General features: G+C 44.1%; 1 protein-coding gene across 1 annotated transcript; it reads left to right on the top strand.

The window, feature by feature from the left end:
• Positions 1 to 14684: 14684 nt before the first annotated feature.
• Positions 14685 to 23439, top strand: si:ch211-125o16.4 (neuroblast differentiation-associated protein AHNAK). The gene is made up of 5 exons (XM_055902238.1): positions 14685 to 14770; positions 16513 to 16567; positions 17193 to 17316; positions 17465 to 17640; positions 17840 to 23439. Exons 2-5 carry the CDS (start codon positions 16565 to 16567, stop codon positions 22949 to 22951), a joined length of 5415 nt encoding a protein of 1804 aa, XP_055758213.1. The 5' UTR covers positions 14685 to 14770; positions 16513 to 16564; the 3' UTR covers positions 22952 to 23439.
• Positions 23440 to 23446: the final 7 nt, after the last annotated feature.

The raw sequence follows: 23446 nt of genomic DNA, 5'->3' as shown, positions 1-23446 counted from the left end.
ACCGCCTTTGAACCTCATCAAACAAGAAGAAGTTCTAGGCGGCCGCCCACAGGAAGAGAGGCAGTCCGGAGGCATGGTGGATCCCTGTTGGCAGAAAGCATAGACGGGTTAGCTATGAATGCCACGAAAACGATGCACCCCCTTCAATGGGGCAGAACGCCGTGTGTTGTTTTTCTGGATGGCCAGATAACAATGACAAACTGGGGAATCGGAAGTGGATTGTTTCAGTTAGTTTTATTTTGTTCTTGATACCATGTCTTGTTTTGAGTTGTTTTTTTACTGATGTTATGTCTATGTTAATATGGCTAACTGTTATAATGTTTTTGAGACAAGTGCTCATTGTTCAACTTTATTTATGTTTTCAATATACATTGGAGACTAAATATACTGTAGTTTACATGTTGTCAACAATGTAAGCCAACCCCGTCGGTTTTGCTTCATAGTTGCGCACGCGTCAGTTTTGTTGCTAGACAACCAACCCATCTATATAGCAAGCATTAGGTGAGAGCACATGACTACTGAAGGTTGTGACATGGATGGTTGTAGAAAATGGAGGGCTGCTTCCTGTGCTCCACAGCTTCCTGTGCTTTTTAAATTTTATTCATTAGGGTATGTTTTTGTTTAAATCTTTGCATCGTTTTTAAAGTAACTTATTGATATTACGTAAGAGCTAAATCAAGCATAATATGTAAATAGAATGTGTTGAGACTTGATTGCAAAGTTATGGACAGAACCATGCCATAAAATGTTTGAAACTTCCCCTTTGTGTTTGGTCTCTACTTCACTGCCTGCTCAACCCAGATTTTAAAGAACATGTCACTTTTCCACCTCTTGTCATAACAGCATATGACCATTATGCTAAACTCATTACAGATGATTGCCCTTGATTCCAAATTGAAGGTGTGTAACCCTTGATACAATGTTGTGTGGATTGGACATCAGTGTCATTACAAATGGAGCAGGTAGGCTGGAAAAAGCAGCCTGTCGCATTCTCAGAATTCTTTCCCTTACAATAGGTACCACTTACAAGATAACGTATAGTCCCAATATCCGGATTGACAGCATCTAACTATTCACCTATCAGAGCCAGTCACATCGGCAAGAAAAAAAGACCCCCTCCCCTCGACATTCCACAATGACGAGCTGCACAGAAGGACTTACAAATGCAAGACATGGCTCGAGCAGCATTAGTTTTCAAGTTGTATTAGCAATATGTACTGGATACGCATGGTATACATTGTCCAGTGAAGTGCTTACTTACAGGTTCCTTCTCAATAATGTAACAGCAATAATAAATAATACAAGATAAGAATACGAACATAAAGTACATGGCACAGTAGGATAGAATAAACATTTTAGCAAGTATAATACAGGAAGGCACAATTTATAGTCTTAATATTTACACGTCTATTGAGGATGGGGGCAGTGTATTAATTGAGCAGTATGAGTCTGGTAGCAGCAGTTGTGATGTGTGTAACATGAATGTACACTACCGTTCAAAAGTTTGGGGTCACTTTGAAATGTCCTTGTTTTTTTGCACATTTTCTTTCACAAGTCCTTAACTGGCAGCATCATTAAATAGTACCCGCAAAACACCAGTCTCAACATCAACAGTGAAGAGGCGACTCCGGGATGTTGGCCTTCTAGGCAGAGTTCCTCTGTCCAGTGTCTGTGTTCTTTTGCCCATCTTAATCTTTTCTTTTTATTGGCCAGTCTGAGATATGGCTTTTTCTTTGCAACTTTGCCAGCATCCCGGAGTTGCCTCTTCACTGTTGACGTTGAGACTGGTGTTTTGCGGGTTCTATTTAGTGAAGCTGCCAATTGATTACTTGTGAGGTGTCTGTTTCTCAAACTAGACACTAATGTACTTGTCCTCTTGCTCACTTGTGCACCAGGGCCTCCCACTCCTCTTTCTATTCTGGTTAGAGACAGTTTGCGCTGTTCTGTGAAGGGACTAGTACACAGCGTTGTACAAGATCTTCAGTTTCTTGGCAATTTCTCGCATGGAATAGCACAAGAATAGAAATAGATTAGACTGACGAGTTTCAGAAGAAAGGTCTTTGTTTCTGGTCATTTTGAGCCTGTAATCGAACCCACAAATGCTGATGCTCCAGATACTCAACTAGTCTAAAGAAGGCCAGTTTTATTGCTTCTTTAATTAGCACAACAGTTTTCAGCTGTGCTAACATAATTGCAAAAGGGTTTTCTAATGATCAATTAGCCTTTTAAAATGATAAACTTGGATTAGCTAACACAACGGGCCGTTGGAACACAGGAGTGATGGTTGCTGATAATGGGCCTCTGTACGCCTATGTAGATATTCCATTAAAAATCTGCCGTTTCCAGCTACAATAGTCATTTACAACATTAACAATGTCTACACTGTATTTCTGATCAATTTGATGTTATTTTAATGGACCAAAACTTTTATTTTCTTTCAAAAACAAGGACATTTCTGTGTGACCCCAAACTTTTGAGCAGTAGTGTATATGTGTGTGCTTAGGTGCAGAGAATCAGAGCAGGTGGTCAGTCCAGTTCAGCAGTCTGATGGCTTGTAGATAGACACTGTCTCTGAGCCTGTTGTTATTAGACCTCATGTTCCGATACAGTCTGCCCGACGGTAAAGGAGAGAACAGCTCATGGCTGCGGTGTATCAAATCAAATTGTATTTGTCACATGCTTCGTAGACAACAAGTGTAGACTAACAGTGAAATACTTACTTACGGTTCCTTTTCAAACAATGCCGAGTTAACGATGAGATAAAAATAGAAATAGTAGAACAGTGAATAACAAATAAAAATAAAGAGTAAAAAAAATGGGGTCCTTGATGATGCTGTGTGTCTTCCTCAGGCACCGTTTCAAGTAGATGTCCTGAATGGGTAGGAGCACGGTCCCAGTGATGTACTGGGCCCTCTTCATCACCTGCTGGAGGGTCTTGCTGTCATGGATTGTTAAATGAAGAATATCTTTGAACTTAAAAGAGACAAAGTATGTGAAGAATGTTGTTGTCGAAGAAGGTTAGTGGTATGACACAAAGACTTGTAACATTTTCAACATGGCTGCTTTTTCTGACTCAGTGTTGTAGTTTACTATATTTGAGGCACAAGCGATTAAATTATGTGCGCAGTGTGGTGCTCGGGCCTGTGCAAACAGAGGGGGAGGGTTTCTTTGTTTTAGAGAACTCCTCACCTGACATTTCAGAGACTTTCATTAAAGAGAAGTCTAGCTAGGAGAGTACTACATGTTTAGACCTGAAGCTGAGACAGTAAGTGAAACATGAATCAAGAAGCCATCCTTTTTTCTCTTCTGATTCCAGAATCCTACCTTCAGGCGAAACCATTTGACTTGGTTGCAGACATGTCGGAACAAATTCACAACCTCCCTGTGCAATTTTCATTCATTATGAGAACATCTGGTATTTTCCTTGCAGTGCATGCCTTTGTCTTCCTGACGGGTCGTCCCCCAGGTGGTGAAGGTAGGCAAAATTACCTCCTCCACACTGATCCTCAACACGGGGCCCCACAAAGGTGCGTCCTCAGTCCCCTCCTGTGCTCCCTGTATATCCATGACTACGTGGCCTCACACAGTTCCAACTCCATTATCAAGTTTGCTGATGACACGACAGTCGTAGGCCTGATTACCAACAACGACGAGACGGCCTACAGAAAGGAGGTAGGCACTTTGAAGGAGTGGTGCCAGGTAAACAACCTCTCCCTCAACGTCAGCAAAACAAAGGAGCTGATTATGAATTTCAGGAGGAACCAGGCTGGGCACGCCCCCATCCTCAACAGGGCCGCCGTGGAGACTGTCAAAAACGTCATGTTCCTCCGCGTACACATCTCAGAGGAGCTGAAATGGTCAAACCACGCAGACACCATGATGAAGAAGGCACGACAGCAACTCTTTACCCTCAGGAGGCTGAAAAAATGTAGGCTGTTCCCGAGGGCCCTCAGTATTCTACAGGAGCACCATTGAGAGCATACTGTTGGGCTGTATCACAGCCTGGTACGGCAACTCCACCGCGGCTGACGGCAAGGCTCTACAGACGGTGGTATGCTCAGCCAAACGCACAATTGGGTGCACGCTGTCTGCCATCCGGGACACCTACAACACCAGGTGTCGCAGGACGCCCAAGAATATCATCAAGGTCCTCAGCCACTTGAGCCACGGCTTGTTCTCCCTCTTCCATCACTCAGACACGGGCAGTATAGGAGCATCATGGCAAAAACAGTCAGACTGGCCAATAGCTTCTACCTCCACACCATCAGCTACCTGCTCCCCCTGTCCCCCTCCTGTCACCTGGATTTCCTTCCTCACTGTACCCTGCAATTACATCTGAAACCTTGTGCAGATGTAACTCATCTAATCCGTTCTACTTGTGTAAAACCAGCTCTTCACTGTTTATTCCCCTACCTACATGGTCATTTCACATCCATCACCTCCTGTGTAAAGCCAAAGCCAGATATCTACTGTATCTTCAGAAGTATTACATAGCAAGGGTTATAGATTGATTATAATTCAGTTACTGCATACGATATGCTTTTTTCAAGAGTCCTACTGGCGATGCAATTTGGTGTTAGCAGATTTGAGAACAGGATTGATGTAAGCAATATAGCAGCTTCTCTGTGCCGATACCCTATAAAAGTCCCGCCTACTGCCTGGTGCAAGTCCCGTACTATTTTTGAATGGGCTTCAAGCTTATAGTAGAGTAGCCAGCCTTACTGTATGGTGTATTATAGTAGAGTAGCCAGCCTTACTGTATGGTGTATTATAGTAGAGTAGCCAGCCTTACTGTATGGTGTATTATAGTAGAGTAGCCAGCCTTACTGTATGGTGTATTACAGTAGAATAGCCAGCCTTACTGTATGGTGTACTCAACATGTATTATAGTAGAGTAGCCAGCCTTACTGTATGGTGTATTATAGTCATGCTGGTTAAGTGTGCCTTGAATTCTGAATAAATCACTGACAATGTCACCAGCAAAGCACCCCCACACCATCACACCTCCTCCTCTATGCTTCACGGTGGGAACCACACATGCGGAGATCATCCGTTCAACTACTCTGCGTCTCACAAAGAAACGGCTGTTGGAACCAAAAAATAATAATTTGGACTCATCAGAACAAGGATAGATTTCCACCGGTTTAATGTCCATTGCTTGTATTTCTTGGCCAAAGCAGGTCTCTTCTTATTATTGGTGTCCTTTAGTAGTGGTTTCTTTGCAGCAATTCGACCATGAAGGCCAGATTCACACAGTCTCCTCTGAACAGTTGATGTTGAGATGTGTCTGTTACTTGAATTCTGTGAAGCATTTATTTGGGCTGCAATTTCTGAGGCTGGTAACTCTATTGAACTTATCCTCTGCAGCAGAGGTAACTCTGGGTTATCCTTTCCTGTGGTGGTTCCCATGAGAGCCAGTTTCATCATAGCGCTTGTGTCACACCCTGATCTGTTTCACCTGTCTTTGTGCTTGTCCAGCTGTCACCCATTTTCCTCATTATCCCCAGTGTATTTATACCTGTGTTGTCTGTTGCCAGTTCGTCTTGTCAGGTCTTACCAGCATATTTTCCCGTCTCCCTGCTTTCTCAAGTTCTGTTTCCCAGTTTCCCCGGTTCTGACCATTCTGCCTGCCCAGACCCCGAGCCTGCCTGCTGTTCTGTACCTTATTGACTCTGCCCTGGATTACAGACCTCTGCCTGCCTTTGACCTGTATTTTGCCTGCCCTCTGTTTGGGTCAATAAACATCTGTGACTCTAGCTGTCTGCATCTGGGTCTTATCCTGAGTTCTGATAACTTGATGGTTTTTGCAACTGCACTTGAAGAAACATTCAAAGTTCTTGACATTTTCCGGATAGACTGACCTTTATGTTTTAAAGTAAAGTAATGATGGACTGTCATTTATCTTTGCTTATTTGAGCTGTTTTTTCCATAATGTGGTCTTAGTTTTTTACCAAATAGGGCTATCTTCTGTATACCACACCTATCTTGTTACAACATAATGCTCAATGCTCTTATCCTGAGTTCTGATAGTATGAACTGGCCATGGCTGACCCAGCAGACTCAGACCAGCTCCACAATGCTGTCTCCCTGCAAGGAGGCCCCATTGGAAGACACAAGGAGTTACTGCAATGTCTTATGGAGGGACTCCATACCCTGGCAGAACGCCATAACCAGACGTTCGATACATTGCTGGAGCAATTCCGCAGATTCCCCACTGTGCAGCGGGTCACATTCGTAATCTCCCAGCCTACCCCAGTGTCACGTGTTGCGGATGAATCAGAATTAGTTGGGTAACATAGATAAATAAGATGTTTTATTTATATAATATGCTTATGTGAGATACTTGTCATTAGAATGTATCCTTTTGGGCTATAGCGTTGGCAGTTGCACTTTTTTCTTAGCTGGGGCTCAGTCATTTGGGGCCCAGAGAGGGGAGAGGTCAGGCTTGTCTTTTACATGACTCTGGTGCTATGCAGAATATCAGAAAGGGAAGAGGACAGGATGGAACATTGTCTTCATATGTGAATGTATCTGTTAAACCATGTGAAGGGATGGTGTGAATAAGGGGGAACCAATAAATTGGCTCCACAATGTCTGTGCGCAAGTCAGTCCCCTCAGTGAGCTTGTCCAGGAGTGGGGAGAAGAGGGGGTTTACTTGAGATGGGTGTATATAGAGTTGACAATTGAGTTATGCCTGGGATGAGGTAATGTTTTGGTACTATGAAGTACCAGGAACGAGATTAGAACCTCGTCTTAGGGACCAAACTGAACGATAATTTATAGCGAATGCTATCTGGCTATGGGATACTCCTCTCTCAAGTTAAAGGCCCTTTCTGAAGAGTTCCTAAGATCTGTGGTTCGTCATGTAAGTTGAGAGGGGTGTATCTTGGCTATAAAATATCTTTGTATTCTACTGTAGGGACTCTCAGAATTCATTATAGACACTGAATTGATCTGAGAGTCAAAGGGCTATTGTAAAGCTCATATTATTAAAGATGAAGTTTAAGTATAACTCTGACTGGTGTGTGGTTTGTAACTCTCCTCATTTGGTAATACAGGAAATTGCCACGACACCCGAGAACCCAGCTTACCTCCCCCGGAATGCTACGCTGGATATTCTGGAACCTGCCATGCTTTTCTCTCCCATTGCTCCCTCATTTTCGAGCTGAAGCCTTCTTTGTTCCCCACGCGCCGCTCGAGGATAGTGTACTACATAACGCTGATGTCCGGGAGGGCACTCGCCTGGGCCACGGCTGTGTGGGAGCAACAGTCCTCCGTCTGCCTCAGTCTGGAGGAGTTCGTGGCGGAAGTTTGGAAGGTGTTTGATTCTCCGTTGTCTGGAAGAGAGGCTGCTCGTCAGCTGCTCCAGCTATGTCAAGACTCCCGTAGTGTGGAAGACTACACAGTGTATTTTTGCGCATTGGTGACTGAGACTGCCTGGAACCCAGAAGCATTGTTCGACATGTTCCTTCACGGATTATCGGAGGTCATCAAAGATGAGCTCTCACCCTGGGAGCTGCCCATGTACCTTGACTCCCTCATAGCCGTGACCATCCGGATCAATGGGCGGCTTCAAGAACGTAGGAGGGAGAGGGAATTTGTGCCCTGTCGCCCTCGTTCGACATCGATTCCCACCTCGCCTCCGAAGAATCCTGAAGTCAACATGTCCGAGTGACCCCGACGTCACCCGAGTTCTCTCGGGAATCACTGAGGGCTGTCGACTTGCCTCCTTCGGAGTCCATGCACCTGGGTAGCGCTAGATTGACTCCGACTGAGCACTTACGCCAACTCCACACCCAGGGCTGTCTATATTGTAGAGCTACGGGACATTTCGTAGCTACAGTTGAAGACATAAGTTTATATACACTTAGGTTGGAGTCAATAAAATTCGTTTTTCAACCACTCCACAAATTTCTTGTTAACAGACTATAGTTTTGGCAAGTCAGTTAGGACATCTACTTTGTGCATGACACAAGTAATTTTTCCAACAATTGTTTGCAGACAGATTATTTCACTTATAATTCACTGTATCACAATTCCAGTGGGTCAGAAGGTTAGATACACTAAGTTGATTGTCCCTTTAAACAGCTTTGAAAATTCCAGAAAATTATGTCATGGCTTTAGAAGCTTCTGATAGGCTAATTGACATAATTTGAGTCAATTGGAGGTGTACCTGTGGATGTATTTCAAGACCTACCTTCAAACTCAGTGCCTCTTTGCTTGACATCATGGGAAATCAAAAGAAATCAGCCAAGACCACAGAAAAAATATTGGTTCATCCTTGGGAGCAATTTCCAAATGCCTGGAGGGACCACGTTCATCTGTACAAACAATAGTACGCAAGTATAAACACCATGGGACCACGCAGCCATCATTCCGCTCAGGAAGGAGACGCGTTCTGTCTCCTAGAGGTGAACGTACTTTGGTGCAAAATGTGCAAATCAATCCCAGAACAACAGCAAAGGACCTTGTGAAGATGCTGGAGGAAACGGGTACAAAAGTATCTATATCCACAGTAAAACGAGTCCTATATCGACATAACCTGAAAGGCCGCTTAGCAAGGAAGAAGCCACTGCTCCAAAACCGCCATAAAAAAGCCAGACTACGGTTTGCAACTGCACATGGGGACAAAGATCGTACTTTTTGGAGAAATGTCCCTTGATCTGATTAAACAAAAATAGAACTGTTTGGCCATAATGACCATCGTTATGTTTGGATGAAAAAGGGGGGGGGGCTTGCAAGCCGAAAAACACCATCCCAACCGTGAAGCACGGGGGTGGCCGCATCATGTTGTGGGGGTGCTTTGCTGCAGGAGGGACTGGTGCACTTCACAAAATAGATGGCATTATGCGTAAGGAAAATTATGTGGATATATTGAAGCAATATCTCAGGACAACAAAGTCAAGGTATTGGCGTGACCATCACAAAGCCCTGACCTCAATCCTATAGAAAATTTGTGGGCAGAACTGAAAAAGCGTTTGCGAGCAAGGAGGCCTACAAACCTGACTCAGTTACACCAGCTCTGTCAGGAGGAATGGGCCAAAATTTACCCAACTTATTGTGGGAAGCTTGTGGAAGGCTACCCGAAACGTTTGACCCAAGTTAAAGGCAATGCTCCCAAATACGAATTGAGTGTATGTAAACTTCTGACCCACTGGGAATGTGATGAAAGAAATAAAAGCTTAAATAAATTATTCTCTCTACTATTATTCTGACATTTCACATTCTTAAAATAAAGTGGTGATCCTAACTGACCTAAGACAGGGAATTTTGTTAATAGGATGAAATGTCAGGAATTGTGAAAAACTGAGTTTAAATGTATTTGGCTAATGTGTATGTAAACTTCCGACTTCAACTGTGCCTGCCCATTAAAAATACTCTGGTGGGTCATACAGATAGCTTTTCCTAAACCCTTACTCGCAGCCCTTTCCATGCCATCCATGCCATCCTGCTGTGGAGGAACCAGTCGAAATCTCTCTCTGGGTACTCATTGACTCTGGGGCTGATGAGAGATTTTTGGACGCTACCCTGGCATCCAAGCTGAGCATCCCCACTCAGCCCCTCTCCTTTCCCATGGACGTTAGAGGGCTGGATGGGAGCTCTATAGGCCGGGTTATTCACAATACCACTTCCATCAACCTACGAGTGTCAGGGAACCACAGCGAGGCAATCCAATTTATGCTGATTAAGTCTCTTCAGGTTCCTGTGGTATTTGGATTCTCTTGGCTCCAGCGACACAATCCCATCATAGACTGGATGGCTGGTGTCATTTTGGGCTGGAGCTTGTTCTGCCACGCCCATTGTCTGAAGTCAGCACAGCCTACCACGGGATCTCTCCACCATTCCCGTGGAGTACCAGGACCTCCGGGAGGTTTTCACTAAGGCCCGGGCCACTCCACTTCCTCCGCACCGACCCTATGACTGCGGAATTGACCATCTCTCAGGCACCACACCACCCTGGGGACGACTGTCCTCTCTGTCGGGTCCAGTGACCAAGGCTATGGGGACCTACATCGAGGACTCCCTAGCTGCAGGGTGTTATCTGTCCTTCCGCCTCCCCCGCCGTGCATCAACCGGGGCCTCAATGACATCATGGTGAAGAACCGCTACCCGCTACCACTCATCGCTTCGGCCTTCGAGCCGCTCCAGGGGGCCATCATTTTCTCCAAGTTGGACCTGCGGAACGCCTACCATCTGGTGCGGAAACGGGAAGGGGACGAGTGGTAAACTGCATTCCACACGGTCAGTGGCCACTACCAATACCTGGTCATGCCATTTGGACTTACCAACGCCCTGCTGTGTTCCAGGCCCTGGTTAATGACGTTCTCCGCGAATTGTTGACCCATTTGTTTCATCTACCTTGATGATATCCTCATTTTCTCCCATTCAGCCCAAGAACACCTGCTCCACTTCCAACAGGTCCTCCAGCGCCCCCTGGGGAACCAGCTTTTTGTGAAAGTGGACAAATGCAAATTTCATCGCTACACCATCCTCTTCCTTGGTTACATCATCGCTGCAGGGAATGTACAGATGGATCCCGGGAAGGTGAGAACGGTGGTGGATTGGCCCCAGCCTACATCCAGAGTGCACTTGGAACATTTCCTGGGATTTGCCAACTTCTATCGCCGCTTTATCCGGGGTTACAGCACCCTGGCTTCCCACCTGTCTGCACTCACCTCTCTCAAGGTTCCGTTCACATGGTCCCCAGCTGCTGAACGGGCGTTCCGGGACCTCAAGCACCTCTTCACCACTGCTTCCATATTGGTTCATCTGACCCATCCTTTCAGCTCGTGGTGGAGGCCGATGCTTCGGATGTCAGAGTGGGGGCTGTCCTGTTCCAGCATTCTGCCCTAGACCTCAAGTTACATCCCTGCGCCTTCCTTCTTCTCCCATCGCCTCAACGCCTCGGAGAGGAACTACGATGTGGGGAATTGTGAGCTTCTCGTAGTGAAGATGGTGTTGGAGGAGTGGAGACACTAGTATGAGGCGGCGGAACATCCGTTCATTGTGTGGACGAACCACAAGAACCTGGAATATCTCCACACCGCCAAGTGTCTCAATTCCAAGCAAGCGAGGTGGGCCCTGCTTTTCACCCGGGTTTAACTTCTCCCTCTTCTCCTCGGTCCTCCAGGCTTGCCTGCCACCCAGGCTCCCGTCGGACCCTGGCCTTTGTGCGACAACGCTTTTGGTGGCCTACCATGGTCCCGGATGTCTCCTCATTCGTTGCCGTCTGTGCAGTTTGTGCGCAGAACAAGACACCTTGGCAAGCTCCGGCTGGTTTTCTTCAACCACTGCTTGTCCCTCACCGTTCCTGGTCTCACATATCCCGTCACGGTTCTTCACCCGTCTGATGGCAACACCACCATCCTGACAGTAGTGGACCGGTTTTCCAAAGCCGCCCACTTCATTCCTTACCCAAAACTACCCTCTGCCAATGAGACGACCCAGCTCATGGTGCAGTACGTCTTCCGGATCCATGGACTGCCGGTGGACATGGTCTCCAACCGGGGCCCTCAGTTCTTGTCTCTGTTCTGCAAGGCGTTCTGTACACTCACTGGGTCGTCAGCCAGCCTGTCCTCCGGGTTCCACCCGCAGTCCAACGGCCAGTCGGAGCAAGCCAATCAAGACCTGGAGACGACTTCGCTGCCTTGTCACCGCCAACCCCACCACTTTGAGCCAGCAACTAGTGTGGGTTGAAAACACCCGCAACACCCTCCCCTGCTCTGCCACTGGGCTCTTGCCTTTCGAGTGTTCCCTGGGGTATCAGCCCCCGCTCTTCCCGGAGCAAGAGGAAGAGGTCGGCATACCCTCCTTATTCATCCCACTTTCACGTGTCTAGGATTAAACCTATGTTTCCTGTTTCCAGACCCACCCCTCTCCCTCTTCTCATCGACGGCCAACCGACGTACACGGTGAGGCGCCTCCTGAAGGTTCAACCGCGGGGCAGGGGATTCCAGTACTTGGTTGACTGGGAGGGTTATGGCCCGGAGAAGAGATGCTGGGTCCCCGCTAGAGACATCCTGGACCCAGGTCTCATCGCTGAGTTTCAACGCCAGCAGCCCGGTCAACCAGGTATGCGCACAGGTAGGACGCCAGGTGGCGCCCCTAGAGAGGGGGAGGGGGGGTACTGTAACTCCCTGATCTGTTTCACCTGTCTTTGTGCTTGTCTCCACCTCCCTCCAGGTGTTGCCCATCTTCCTCTATCACGCCCTGATCTGTTTCACCTGTCCCTGTGATTGTCTCCACCCCCTCCAGGTGTCGCTTATTTTCCCCAGTGTATTTATCCCTGTGTTTCCTGTCTCTCTGTGCCTGTTTGTCTTGTATGTTTAGTCAAGTCAACCAGTGTGTTTTTCCCCGTACTCTTTTTCTATTCTCTTTTGCTTATCTTCCCAGTTTTGACCACTGCCTGACTCTGGACTACTTTCCCGCCTGCCTGTTCATCCTGCCTGCCCTGACCTTAAATCTGCCTGCCCTTCAGTGCCTATTGGACTCTGAACTGGTTTTTACATTTTGCCTGTATACGACCACTCTCTTGCCTACCCCTTTTTGGATTAATAAACGTTGTAAGACACCAACCATCTTCCTCCTGTGTCTGCATCTGTATCACCTTGTGCCTTGATATCCCATTTATACCTGTGTTCTCTGTTTGTCTGTTACCAGTTCGTCTTGTCTTGCCAGGTCTTACCAGCGTGTTTTCCCGTCTCCCTGCTTTCTCAAGTTCTGTTTCCTAGTTTCTCCGTTTTGCCTGCCATGACCCTTAGCCTGCCTGCTGTTCTGTACCTTATTGACTCTGACCTGGATTACAGACCTCTGCCTGCCTTTGACCTGTCCTTTGGGTCAATAAACATCTGTGACTCTAGCTGTCTGCATCTGGGTCGTATCCTGAGTTCTGATAGCTTGATGGTTTTTGCAACTGCCATTGAAGAAAGTTCTTGAAATTTTCCGGATAGACTGACCTTCATGTCTTAAAGTAATGATGGCCTGTCAGTTCTATTAGCTTATTTGAGCTGTTTTTTTCCATAATATGGACTTGGTCTTTTACCAAATAGGGCTATCTTCTGTATACCACCCCTACCTTGTCACAACATAATGCTCAACTTAATGCTCAAACACATTAAGAAGGAAAGAAATTCCACAAATTAACTTTTAACAAGACACACGTGTTAATTGAAATGCATTCCAGGTGACTACCTCATGAAGCTGGTTCAGAGAATGCCAAGAGTGTGCAAAGTTGTCATCAAGGCAAAGGGTGGCTACTTTGAGAATCTCAAATATAAAAAATATTTGATCTGTTTTACACTTTTTTGGTTACTGCATGATTCCATATGTGTTATTTCATAGTTTTCATGTCTTCACTAATATTCTACAATGTAGAAAATTGTAAAAATCAAGAAAAACCCTGGAATGAGTAGGTGTGTGAAAACGTTTGACTGATACTGTTTATCTTAAATGGTCCCATTTTCATGAATTTGATGGTAAGCTTGACTCCCATTCAAAAACAATACGGGACTTGCACCCGGAAGTAGGCGGGACTTTCATAGGGTATTGGAAGGCTTGGTGAAGCTGTTACCATGCTTCACCTATCCAGTACCTTCAGATATGCAAATGTTTTCAGTCTGACTATAAATCATATTATTGACAGATGTTATGTTGATTGTCTGAATGAAAATATTCAGGAAAGAATCGATCTGCATGTTACCCACGTATCAATTGTTCACCACTCTGTCTTTCGATATCTTCAATGCAAGTAGGAGATATCATGTTCACTTGCCAACACCCAATCAGGAAATTAGACCTTGAGTTCAGAGGCATTGTTTATAGCACTTACCACTGTAGAGAACAACTGTTTTGCTGGAGCTGAGCCCTACTCTTGTGATGCACTGTTCTAAAATTTTATTCATCGACAGAGTGGGTAGGGCAATGACTCACTATGCTATGCCTGGTTTTGGTATGGTGCACATAGTAGGCATAACTCTGTAATTTCATAGTCTATGGCCTTGTGTCCCACCTGGGACGAAGTAGAATCAGTAAGTAAAGTAAATTACAGTATACAGTATGATGATGATGATGTAGTGGAGGGGTTGATGGGTAGAGGTAAGATGCCTGCCATGTACCAACTGTATGGACACACAAACCCCCAAAGTTGAAATAACAAAAATACAAAGACTTTTCATGAAATGAAAGATAATTAATCAACTTTTTGAGAGATCACAATAAAGTTCAAGCCTTTAAAAACAATAACACCTCACTCCCCCTTCGTTACACAGGTCAGTTGGATACAGTAGGAGATGGCAAATACTGATGAATGGTTGATGGTCAGAATCTTTTGATTCCATTCATTTTTCCAGAGCTCTGTGTGTGTGTGTGTGTGTGTGTGTGTGTGTGTGAGAGCGCATTCATTTGTTGATGAGTGTAAATGCATGTTTTGCAACTATTGCAGGCCTCTGTTTCTTTTCTCTTTGTAAACCTGGTTCAGCCTGTTAAGGAGGAGTGGTGTGTACTTCTCTTATTCATGACCTCTCACTCTCTTCGCAAGTTTCGGTTGTCACCAGCCCCGCAAAGGTGTATGACATGTCCCTCTTCCTGTGAAAGGGTGGGGGTTGGGGTGGCACTGAGGAGCAGGTCTAGGTGTAGCCTAACCTGTTCTCCAGCTCAGGTGGTGGACAGAAAAGACATTTAACTGACAGATCCTCTTAAATTGACAGAACAGCTGAGGTACAGAGGAGACAACATTGCCTGGGCTTTTGGAGGACTCTAAGACGTTGACAAGGTGAGTCCTTCCCATCCTATGCCCTAATCCGAGCCCAGCGAAGCCCCAGCATACAAAGATGAGCTTGAAAAGCCTTTTGTTGCCATTAGAATGTGATATTTAACATTGTCATTTGTGCTGATGGTACAATGGGAACTTGAATCAGTTTAGTGATCTTGTATGTAGAGTACAGAGGCCTAACAGTTGTTCATCATGCTGTGTTGAAACTAGTCATGGATTTATAGTTTCTGCAATTTTATGAAATTCTTTTAGTTTTATATTTTAAATGTTTTGCTAAACAGATTAAATAGTCCCTCGTGAAATTGCCTTGACTTAAATGTAAATGAGCAGGTGAAGGTAGTAAATAATTTGATTTGTGTGCCCCTACGACTTGATTTGTGTGATATCGACATTTGTGGGTGGATGTAGGATCATATTTCAGTAATGTATTTTGCCACATGGGTTATTGTTGTTGGCTGATTGTTAATGAACTTGGCGTCACCCTGAAAGATAGTTTGTCAACATACCTTGCCCAGAACTGTAGATTGATCAATTATTGGTGAAGTGGATTTTGCTAGTGTGGTACTATTCATCAAACATAAAGGGCTGGTTTTCCAGACACACATTAAGCCTAGTCCTGGAATAGAATTCTCCATTGAGATTCTCCAGTTGAGCACGCTTTTTAGTCCAAGCTTAATCTATGTCACGGAAACATGTGTATTGTGTCTTTTATAGTACCCTTGTTACTTAATATCTCTGAGGTGTTGCTGTTGTGGTAAGTTCTTCATAGTGGTGGGATGAGAATGAAGCCACCATAACATGATGAAATGGTATACAGTATTTCAATCATTGTCTCATAGAACTCCTTTTACATATTTAATGTGTTGCATACCAAGCCAAGCCATTCGTGCTGTATTTTTGCTGGCCTATGAAGCCACAATTTTAAACCCACAACTATTGAATTGCTTCAACTGCCTTATATCTTCTTTTACTTCTAATATTTATCCTCAGAGATTGAAAAATAACTTTTTTCCGTTTCATGAAACAGAGAGACCGGTTAAAGTTGTAACCAAACTTATGTGGCTTCATGTTTCACATAATGCATTTGTGGTGGTGTAATAATGTATTGTTTTGAAGCCAATATCATGACACTCATAATTCCACTTACATCGTTTCTTCTTTCTGACATGTTGCCCACCCAAACCCTCAGTATCACAATGCAGGTGAATGAATACATTCATTGAGAGTAGTGTGTGTGGCAGTGTGCGGCTGTGATAGTAGGTATGGCATGTAAGCTAGCATGTGTCTCAACCAACTGGTTTGCAATACATTCCCCTGAGCATCCTGGCACGGGGCCATGCCTTGGATTCCTGAGGCGTGAGGCTGTTTGTGGGTGTCGCTGTCAGTCTGGCAGCAGTAAATTAAAGGCAGAGAGCTTTGACAAGCTTTAGCGTGGATATTAAGTATTATTGTCGTTATTAACATTAAGAACACCTTCCTAATATTGTGTTACACCCCCCTTGCCCTCAGAACAGCATCAATTTGTCAGGGCATGGACTTTACAAGGTGTCGAAAGCGCTCCACAGGGATGCTGGCCCATGTTCACCCCAATGCTTCTTACAGTTGGTTCAAGTTGTCTGGATGTCCTTTGGGTGGTGTACCATTCTTGATACAAAACCCTGTAAGATGAATTGTTTTATTGTTGTTTATATCTGCTTCTTAAACCACATTATTAACTGCACCTCACTACTTTGTTTTTACAGGTTATAGTGAAATTTTTTCTTGATATGCTGCTGTAAATATACTTCAGAAATAATGGTGAGTGAAATACTTTATTTATACAGTTTCCTGACATTTCATAACCTTTCATGCTTCCCATTAAAGAGGCAATCTGCGATTGGTACATCCATTTTTTTTTTACTTTTAAATTAATTATACCCATTGATTCATGAAGAATCTAACTTAAAAAGCTTCATTAGCTTAGTTCCACTGTCATACCCCATCGGAACCCAAAATATATACACTTATTTTGCTCCATTGTTAGTAAACAATGGAATTGTAAACCAACACTAGCTTTCAAACATGTTAAAACTATACTTTTTATATCATGGTTAGTCAGTCCTTGCATCTATTGCTCTGTCAATGAATTTGAGAGTGGTCTCATTTCTCCAGCCTCACCTCTCAACTTTGTACTAAAACAGTGTTTGAAATGCAGATTTTCCCTTTAAAAGAACAGAAGCATTGAGGAAGTATGTTTTCCTAAAAATAAGCTATCTATCTTGTTGGAAATCAGATCCTAAAACCATGCAAATATTTTGTCTTACCAGAGTCTTTGAATACTGCTCACATGCTAATTTAACTGTTACAAACAGTTGATGCTTAAACTTCATGATAGTGACTACAATTGATTTGATTTAATTGTATTTCACTGTTGACCTCTTAGAATGGGGAAAGTCAGCAAAGTCGTTATTCCGAAAGCTTGGTCCTGGAGGATTCAGACAGAGGAGGAGTTGTCATCACTGGAATCACAGACCCTAGAGTCACTAATAAGAGTGGCTTGAAAGAAGGTAAAATGTCACAGATCAGTTAATTTTTGCAACAACAAAAAACATTCTTAATTATAAAATGTAAAGCATATGTACGTTTTGTTATTGGTTGTACAAATAAGAAAACGATAGAAATTTTTTCAACCCTCCATTTTTTCTACTGTTTTAGGCGATGAGATTGTTGCTGCCACCATACATCTTAACCACCTCAATAAAGATGACCTGATGAAAATACTTAAGATCATGGAGCCTTACGAAGACAACATGAGTTTTGTGACAAAGCCGGATCTGAATGCCAGCGTCAGACTCGGCTCATTGGACAGTGGTCTCAAAAGTCCCGGGGATGTACGTTTCAGAATCAAATTTACTTCACGATTTATGTCAGCAGTCATTACACTATGCTCAAGGTTCTTTTTCATTTCTGTACAATTATATGAATAATGTATTATGGATCAATATGGATCAATACCTTTGAATAAAAACTCCACTTTGTACATGACTGCCAACATTGACTACCACTTAATTGCTATTTGTTTGTCTACAGATGCTCAAAGATACCTACAGCAGAATGCAGCGAGCAGGTGAGGCACCATCTACTGAGGTTAATGGCCTCAATGGACAATTAAATGCAGAAGGCTGGTTGAAGCATGAAATCAATGGTCCCACTTTGAATGGGGAATTGCCCAATGTTACATTGGACACACCTGGACCAGATGGAGGTGCAAAGTTCCCCACCATTGGAATATCTGGGCCAGCAATGAAAGGAGCAGATCAGGAGGGCACCCTCACGCACCCTAAAGTCAGTCTATCAACACCAGAGTTCAGCACTCCAGATGCTTCACTTGACTTGGAGAAACCTGAGGTTAAGACGAGTGGATTGAAGTACAAGCATCCAAAATTCAAAATGCCTCACTTCAAACTACCACACGTAAAAGCCAAAGCGCCAAAGGGAGATGTGATTGTATCAGCAGATTTAGAAGGCCCTGGTTTCAGTGGAGAGCTAGAGACACGAGACCTGAACCTCTCAGCCCCTGATGTGGAAATCAAACGCCCAGATTTGAATGGGCCAAATGCTGTCTTGAAAGCTCCAGATGTTGACATAGAGGCTCCTTCTGGCAAATTCAAATGGCTTACTCTCACAAAGCCCACGTTTGGATTATCTGGACCAAAAATGAAGGGACATGAAGTGGACATAGATGCTGACCTGTCTGCACCTGACATGAATCTCTCCACTCCAAACATTGATGGAGAGATAAGCGCATCAGATGTAGACTTGAGTATACCAAAAGATATAGATCTGCAAGCTCCAGATATCGACATTGAGGCTCCCTCAAGTAAATTCAAATGGCCTCATTTAAATAAACACAAACACAAAGGGCCCAAAGTCAACTCCCCTGGTGTGGATGTTAAGGCAGATCTGGAGAAACCAACCGTTGATCTTTCTGTCCCAAAGATTGAGGCTGAGATGAGCAACCCAAATTTAGAATTTAATTTACCCAAAGCAGAACTCAGCGGCCCTGAGGTAGATGTGAAAGCCCCTGTTGTTGATATTCATCCTCCCAATGGGAAACTTAAGTTCCCAACACTCAAAAAGCCCAATTTCAGGCTCTCTGGACCAAATATAAAAGCTCCAGACATTGATGTTGATGCAGATCTGAAGGCACCTGACCTCAGTCTCTCTGTCCCTGAAGTTGAGGCAGGGATTAACATGCCTGATTTGCACACACATTTTCCAAATGCAAATATCAAAGGCCCTGAAGTAGACCTGAACGCATCAGAAGTGGACATTGAGCCCCTTTCAGGGAAATTAAAATGGCTTACTCTAAAAAAAACAAAGTTTGGTCTCTCTGGACCCAAGGTTAAGGGTCTCGAAGAATTGAATCTCGCCACTCCAAACGTTGATGGAGAAATAAATGCACCAGATGTAGATCTTACTTTACCCAAAGCTGACCTTGAAGGCCCAGAGGTAAATGTTGACACTGATGCTCATTCTGGAAAATTCAAGTGGTTCAACCTAAAGAAGCCCACAGCTGATTTGAAAGGTCCAGATGTAGATCTTCAAGCACCAGAGATAGACATTAAGACACCCTCTGGAAAGCAAAGATTTCCAACTTTAAAAATGCCCACAATTAACTGGACTGGACATAAGGTGAAGGGACCAAAGCTTGATAGTGATCTGAAGAGAGCAGATTTGGACCTATCAGCTCCCAAGGTTGATGTGAATTTACCAGGAGCAGATCTCCAAAGCCTTGATCTTAACCTCTCCACACCATCAATTACAGCAGACATTGCTGTTCCAGATGTAGATCTTCAGGCACCAGCAGTCAACATTGAGGCACCCACTGGAAAGAAACAATTTCCAACTTTAAAAATGCCCAAAATTAACTGGTCTGGACATAAGGTGACGGGACCAAACCTTGATATTGATGCTAATCTAAAGAAAGCAGATTTGGACCTCTCAGCTCCAGAGGTTGATGTGAATTTACCAGAAGCAGATCTCCAAGGCTCTGATCTCAACCTCTCAGCACCAGCAATTGAAGGAAACATCGCTGTTCCAGATATCAATGTCAGTTTGCCTGAAGCTGACCTCAAAGGACCAGATGTCGATTTAGACCTTGATGCTCCCTCTGGAAAATTCAAGTTGCCGAAACTAAAATGGCCAAAAATAAGAAAAGTAAAAGGACCGGAACTTGATGTAGATGCTGATCTTAAGACCCCAGAATTAGCTGTTGATGTTAATTCACCTGAAGCAGATCTGAAAGGGCCCTGTCTCAACTTGAAAACAACAGATCTCAACCTTTCAGCACCAGCAATTGAGGAAGACATTGCTGTTCCAGATTTCAATATCAGTTTGCCTGAAGTTGACCCTGATGCTCCTTCTGGAACATTCAAGTTGTCAAAATACAAACTCCCAAAATTCAGTTTAACAGGGCGAAGAGTTAAAGGACCAAACCTTGATGCTGAGCTAAAGGCCCCAAAATTGGATGTCTCTGTTCCTGATGTGGATGTCAGTTTGCCGACTGCTGACCTCCTAACCCCTGTAGTAGAGCTGAAAACACCAGACCTGGACCTTTCTGCTCCAAAGATTGAGGGAACCATCGCTGCTCCAGATTTGAGTGTCAGTTTGCCTGAAGCGGACATCAAAGGTCCAGAGGTAGATCTTGACACCCCAGAAGTTGACCCTGATGCTCCCTCTGGAACATTCATGTTGCCCAAATTCAAACTCCCCAAATCCAGTTTAACAGGACAAAGAGTTAAAGGACCAAACCTTGATGCTGAGCTAAAGGACCCTAAATTGTATGTCTCTGTTCCTGATGTGGATGTCAATTTACCGACAGCTGACCTCCAAGCCACTGTAGTAGAGCTGAAAACACCAGACCTTTCTGCCCCCACAATCAAGGGATCTATGGCTGCTCCAGATTTGAGGACCAATTTGCCTGAAGCTGGCATTAAAGGTCGAGCGATAGATCTTAAAGCCCCAGAAGTTGACCTTGATGCCCCATCTGGAATCTTGAAGTTGCCCAAATTCAAACTCCCCAAATCCAGTTTAACAGGACAAAGAGTTAAAGGACCAAACCTTGATGCTGAGCTAAAGGCCCCTAAATTGGATGTCTCTGTTCCTGATGTGGATGTCAATTTACCGACAGCTGACCTCCAAGCCACTGTAGTAGAGCTGAAAACACCAGACCTTTCTGCCCCCACAATCAAGGGATCTATGGCTGCTCCAGATTTGAGGACCAATTTGCCTGAAGCTGGCATTAAAGGTCGAGCGATAGATCTTAAAGCCCCAGAAGTTGACCTTGATGCCCCATCTGGAATCTTGAAGTTGCCCAAATTCAAACTCCCCAAATCCAGTTTAACAGGACAAAGAGTTAAAGGACCAAACCTTGATGCTGAGCTAAAGGCCCCTAAATTGGATGTCTCTGTTCCTGATGTGGATGTCAATTTACCGACAGCTGACCTCCAAGCCACTGTAGTAGAGCTGAAAACACCAGACCTTTCTGCCCCCACAATCAAGGGATCTATGGCTGCTCCAGATTTGAGGACCAATTTGCCTGAAGCTGGCATTAAAGGTCGAGCGATAGATCTTAAAGCCCCAGAAGTTGACCTTGATGCCCCATCTGGAATCTTGAAGTTGCCCAAATTCAAACTCCCCAAATCCAGTTTAACAGGACAAAGAGTTAAAGGACCAAACCTTGATGCTGAGCTAAAGGCCCCTAAATTGGATGTCTCTGTTCCTGATGTGGATGTCAATTTACCAACAGCTGACCTACAAGCCACTGTAGTAGAGCTGAAAACACCAGATCTCAACCGTTCTGCCCCCAAACTTGATGAAGTGAATGTACCAAAGATTACAATTAATGTACCCAAAACTGATCTCAAAGGACCTGGACTAGATCTAAAAGCTCCAGATGTAGACATTGATGCCCCTTCAGGCAAATTCAAATTGCCCCATTTTAAGCTCCCCACATTTGGCCTTTCAGGTTCTGAACTGGAGAGACAAAACCTTGACGTTGAGACACCTGACATTAATGTTTCAGTTCCCAGAGTTGAGAGTCAGCTTGAAGCCACAAAGGTAGATTTAGCATTTCTCAAGCTATCTGATCCTAATGTTAAAAGTGATATCAGTGCTCCAGATGTAAATCTAAGTTTACCAAAAACGGACCTCTCTGGCCCTGAGGTAGAGTTGAATGGTCCTGATCAGAGTCTCTCTACCCCAGGAATTAAAGTAAGTGTCCCAGACATTAAAGGCCCCGAGGTCAAGTTTAAAGCTCCAGATGTTGACATTGAGGCTCCCTCTGAAAAACTGCCACATTTTAAGATGCCAAAGTTTGGTCTCTCGGGACCTAGAATAAAGGGCACAGAATTTAATGCTAGTGCAGATGTAAATACACCTGATGTGGAAGTTTCAGTCCCCAAAATTGAGGGAGAGATTAGTACCCCTGAACTGAGTCTCTCTGCTCCTGGCGTTGAGGCCAGTGCTGACATGCCATATTTGGATGTAAATGTACCAGAAGCTGACCTCAAAGTAGATGTTGAGGGAGACACTCACAAAAGTACATTCAAATGGCCATTCAAGTGGCCAAGCTTTAACTCATCTGGCTCAAAAGGTAAAGATTCTGACATGGACGATGAGGAAGTACATAGTAGGGATGAATCAAAGCGTGATCAGGTGGAGGTGCCAATGTTTACATTTCACAGACTGCCACAGAACAACAAGATTGAGAGTGAATTCCAAGATGCTGCCGAGGCCCTTGGTGAGGCAAAGGACACGCCAAAGCTTGAAGGAGGCCTTGAAACAGCTGGCGTAGAGGTCAGTTTGCCTAAAGTGAATGAAGGACCGAAGGTGACATCACCTTCAGGACTTATTAACATCATGGAGCGGTTGAATAGATTTAAAGCAAAAACACCCACAGCTAATGTCTCCTTGCCAGAAGTGAAAGGTGAGCTACGTACCCCTAGCCTTGATGTCAGCTCCACCTCAGACGTAGATAGTTCCACTAAGCTAAAAAGAGGGACTTTCAAAGTTACAAAACCTGAATCTGGGATAGGCCTGGAATACCCTGTAGTGGACTCAGAGGGAAACGATAGCATGTCAATAAGCCTCTCCAATATGCTTGGTCTGAATATCAAAGAGCCTGATGCATATTACTGATAGTTTCCAGTCATGTGAACCTTACACTTGGGATAAACCAACATGATTGTAACTACTTTGTAAATACATCAATATGTTCATGAGTTGACTCCATTTTAAGGATGTGGTTTGTCTTTATGTATAAACAAAACAGAAACATGTAATTATTTGTTTGTCGATTCTCTGATAACTTAGTTAATCCATATGCTACATCTATATTCAAACAGTTGACAGCAAAATGAAGGAAAATGTGCTCATTGGCTTGGCTCTATGTGTACTCAAACGTATTTAAATTATGGTAATGTTTCCCAAATGCTGTTCACTTGGAAGTTTACTTATTTTTTACAAATGCCTCAGTATTGTATCTGTCACAATTCAGACATGTTTCACCTGTAAAGGACACAATCTTTATGGAAGCTGTCATCTTCACATTTTAAGCTAAAACAATTGTTGAACAGTGAAATGTAATTATACTATTAATTCGTTATTTCCTTCTCCAATAAACTACTATAGCAA

Source organism: Salvelinus fontinalis, chromosome 37 (assembly GCF_029448725.1).
Source record: "Salvelinus fontinalis isolate EN_2023a chromosome 37, ASM2944872v1, whole genome shotgun sequence".
Lineage (NCBI taxonomy): Eukaryota > Metazoa > Chordata > Actinopteri > Salmoniformes > Salmonidae > Salvelinus > Salvelinus fontinalis.
This window is presented reverse-complemented; position numbering and strand designations above follow the sequence as displayed.

What these genes read in the sequence shown, in the direction of transcription:
- si:ch211-125o16.4 (XM_055902238.1), top strand. An exon ending in TAAGAGTGGCTTGAAAGAAG is followed by an intron (nt 17,317 to 17,464) that starts GTAAAATGTCAC and finishes CTACTGTTTTAG; the next exon opens with GCGATGAGATTGTTGCTGCC. An exon ending in GTCTCAAAAGTCCCGGGGAT is followed by an intron (nt 17,641 to 17,839) that starts GTACGTTTCAGA and finishes GTTTGTCTACAG; the next exon opens with ATGCTCAAAGATACCTACAG.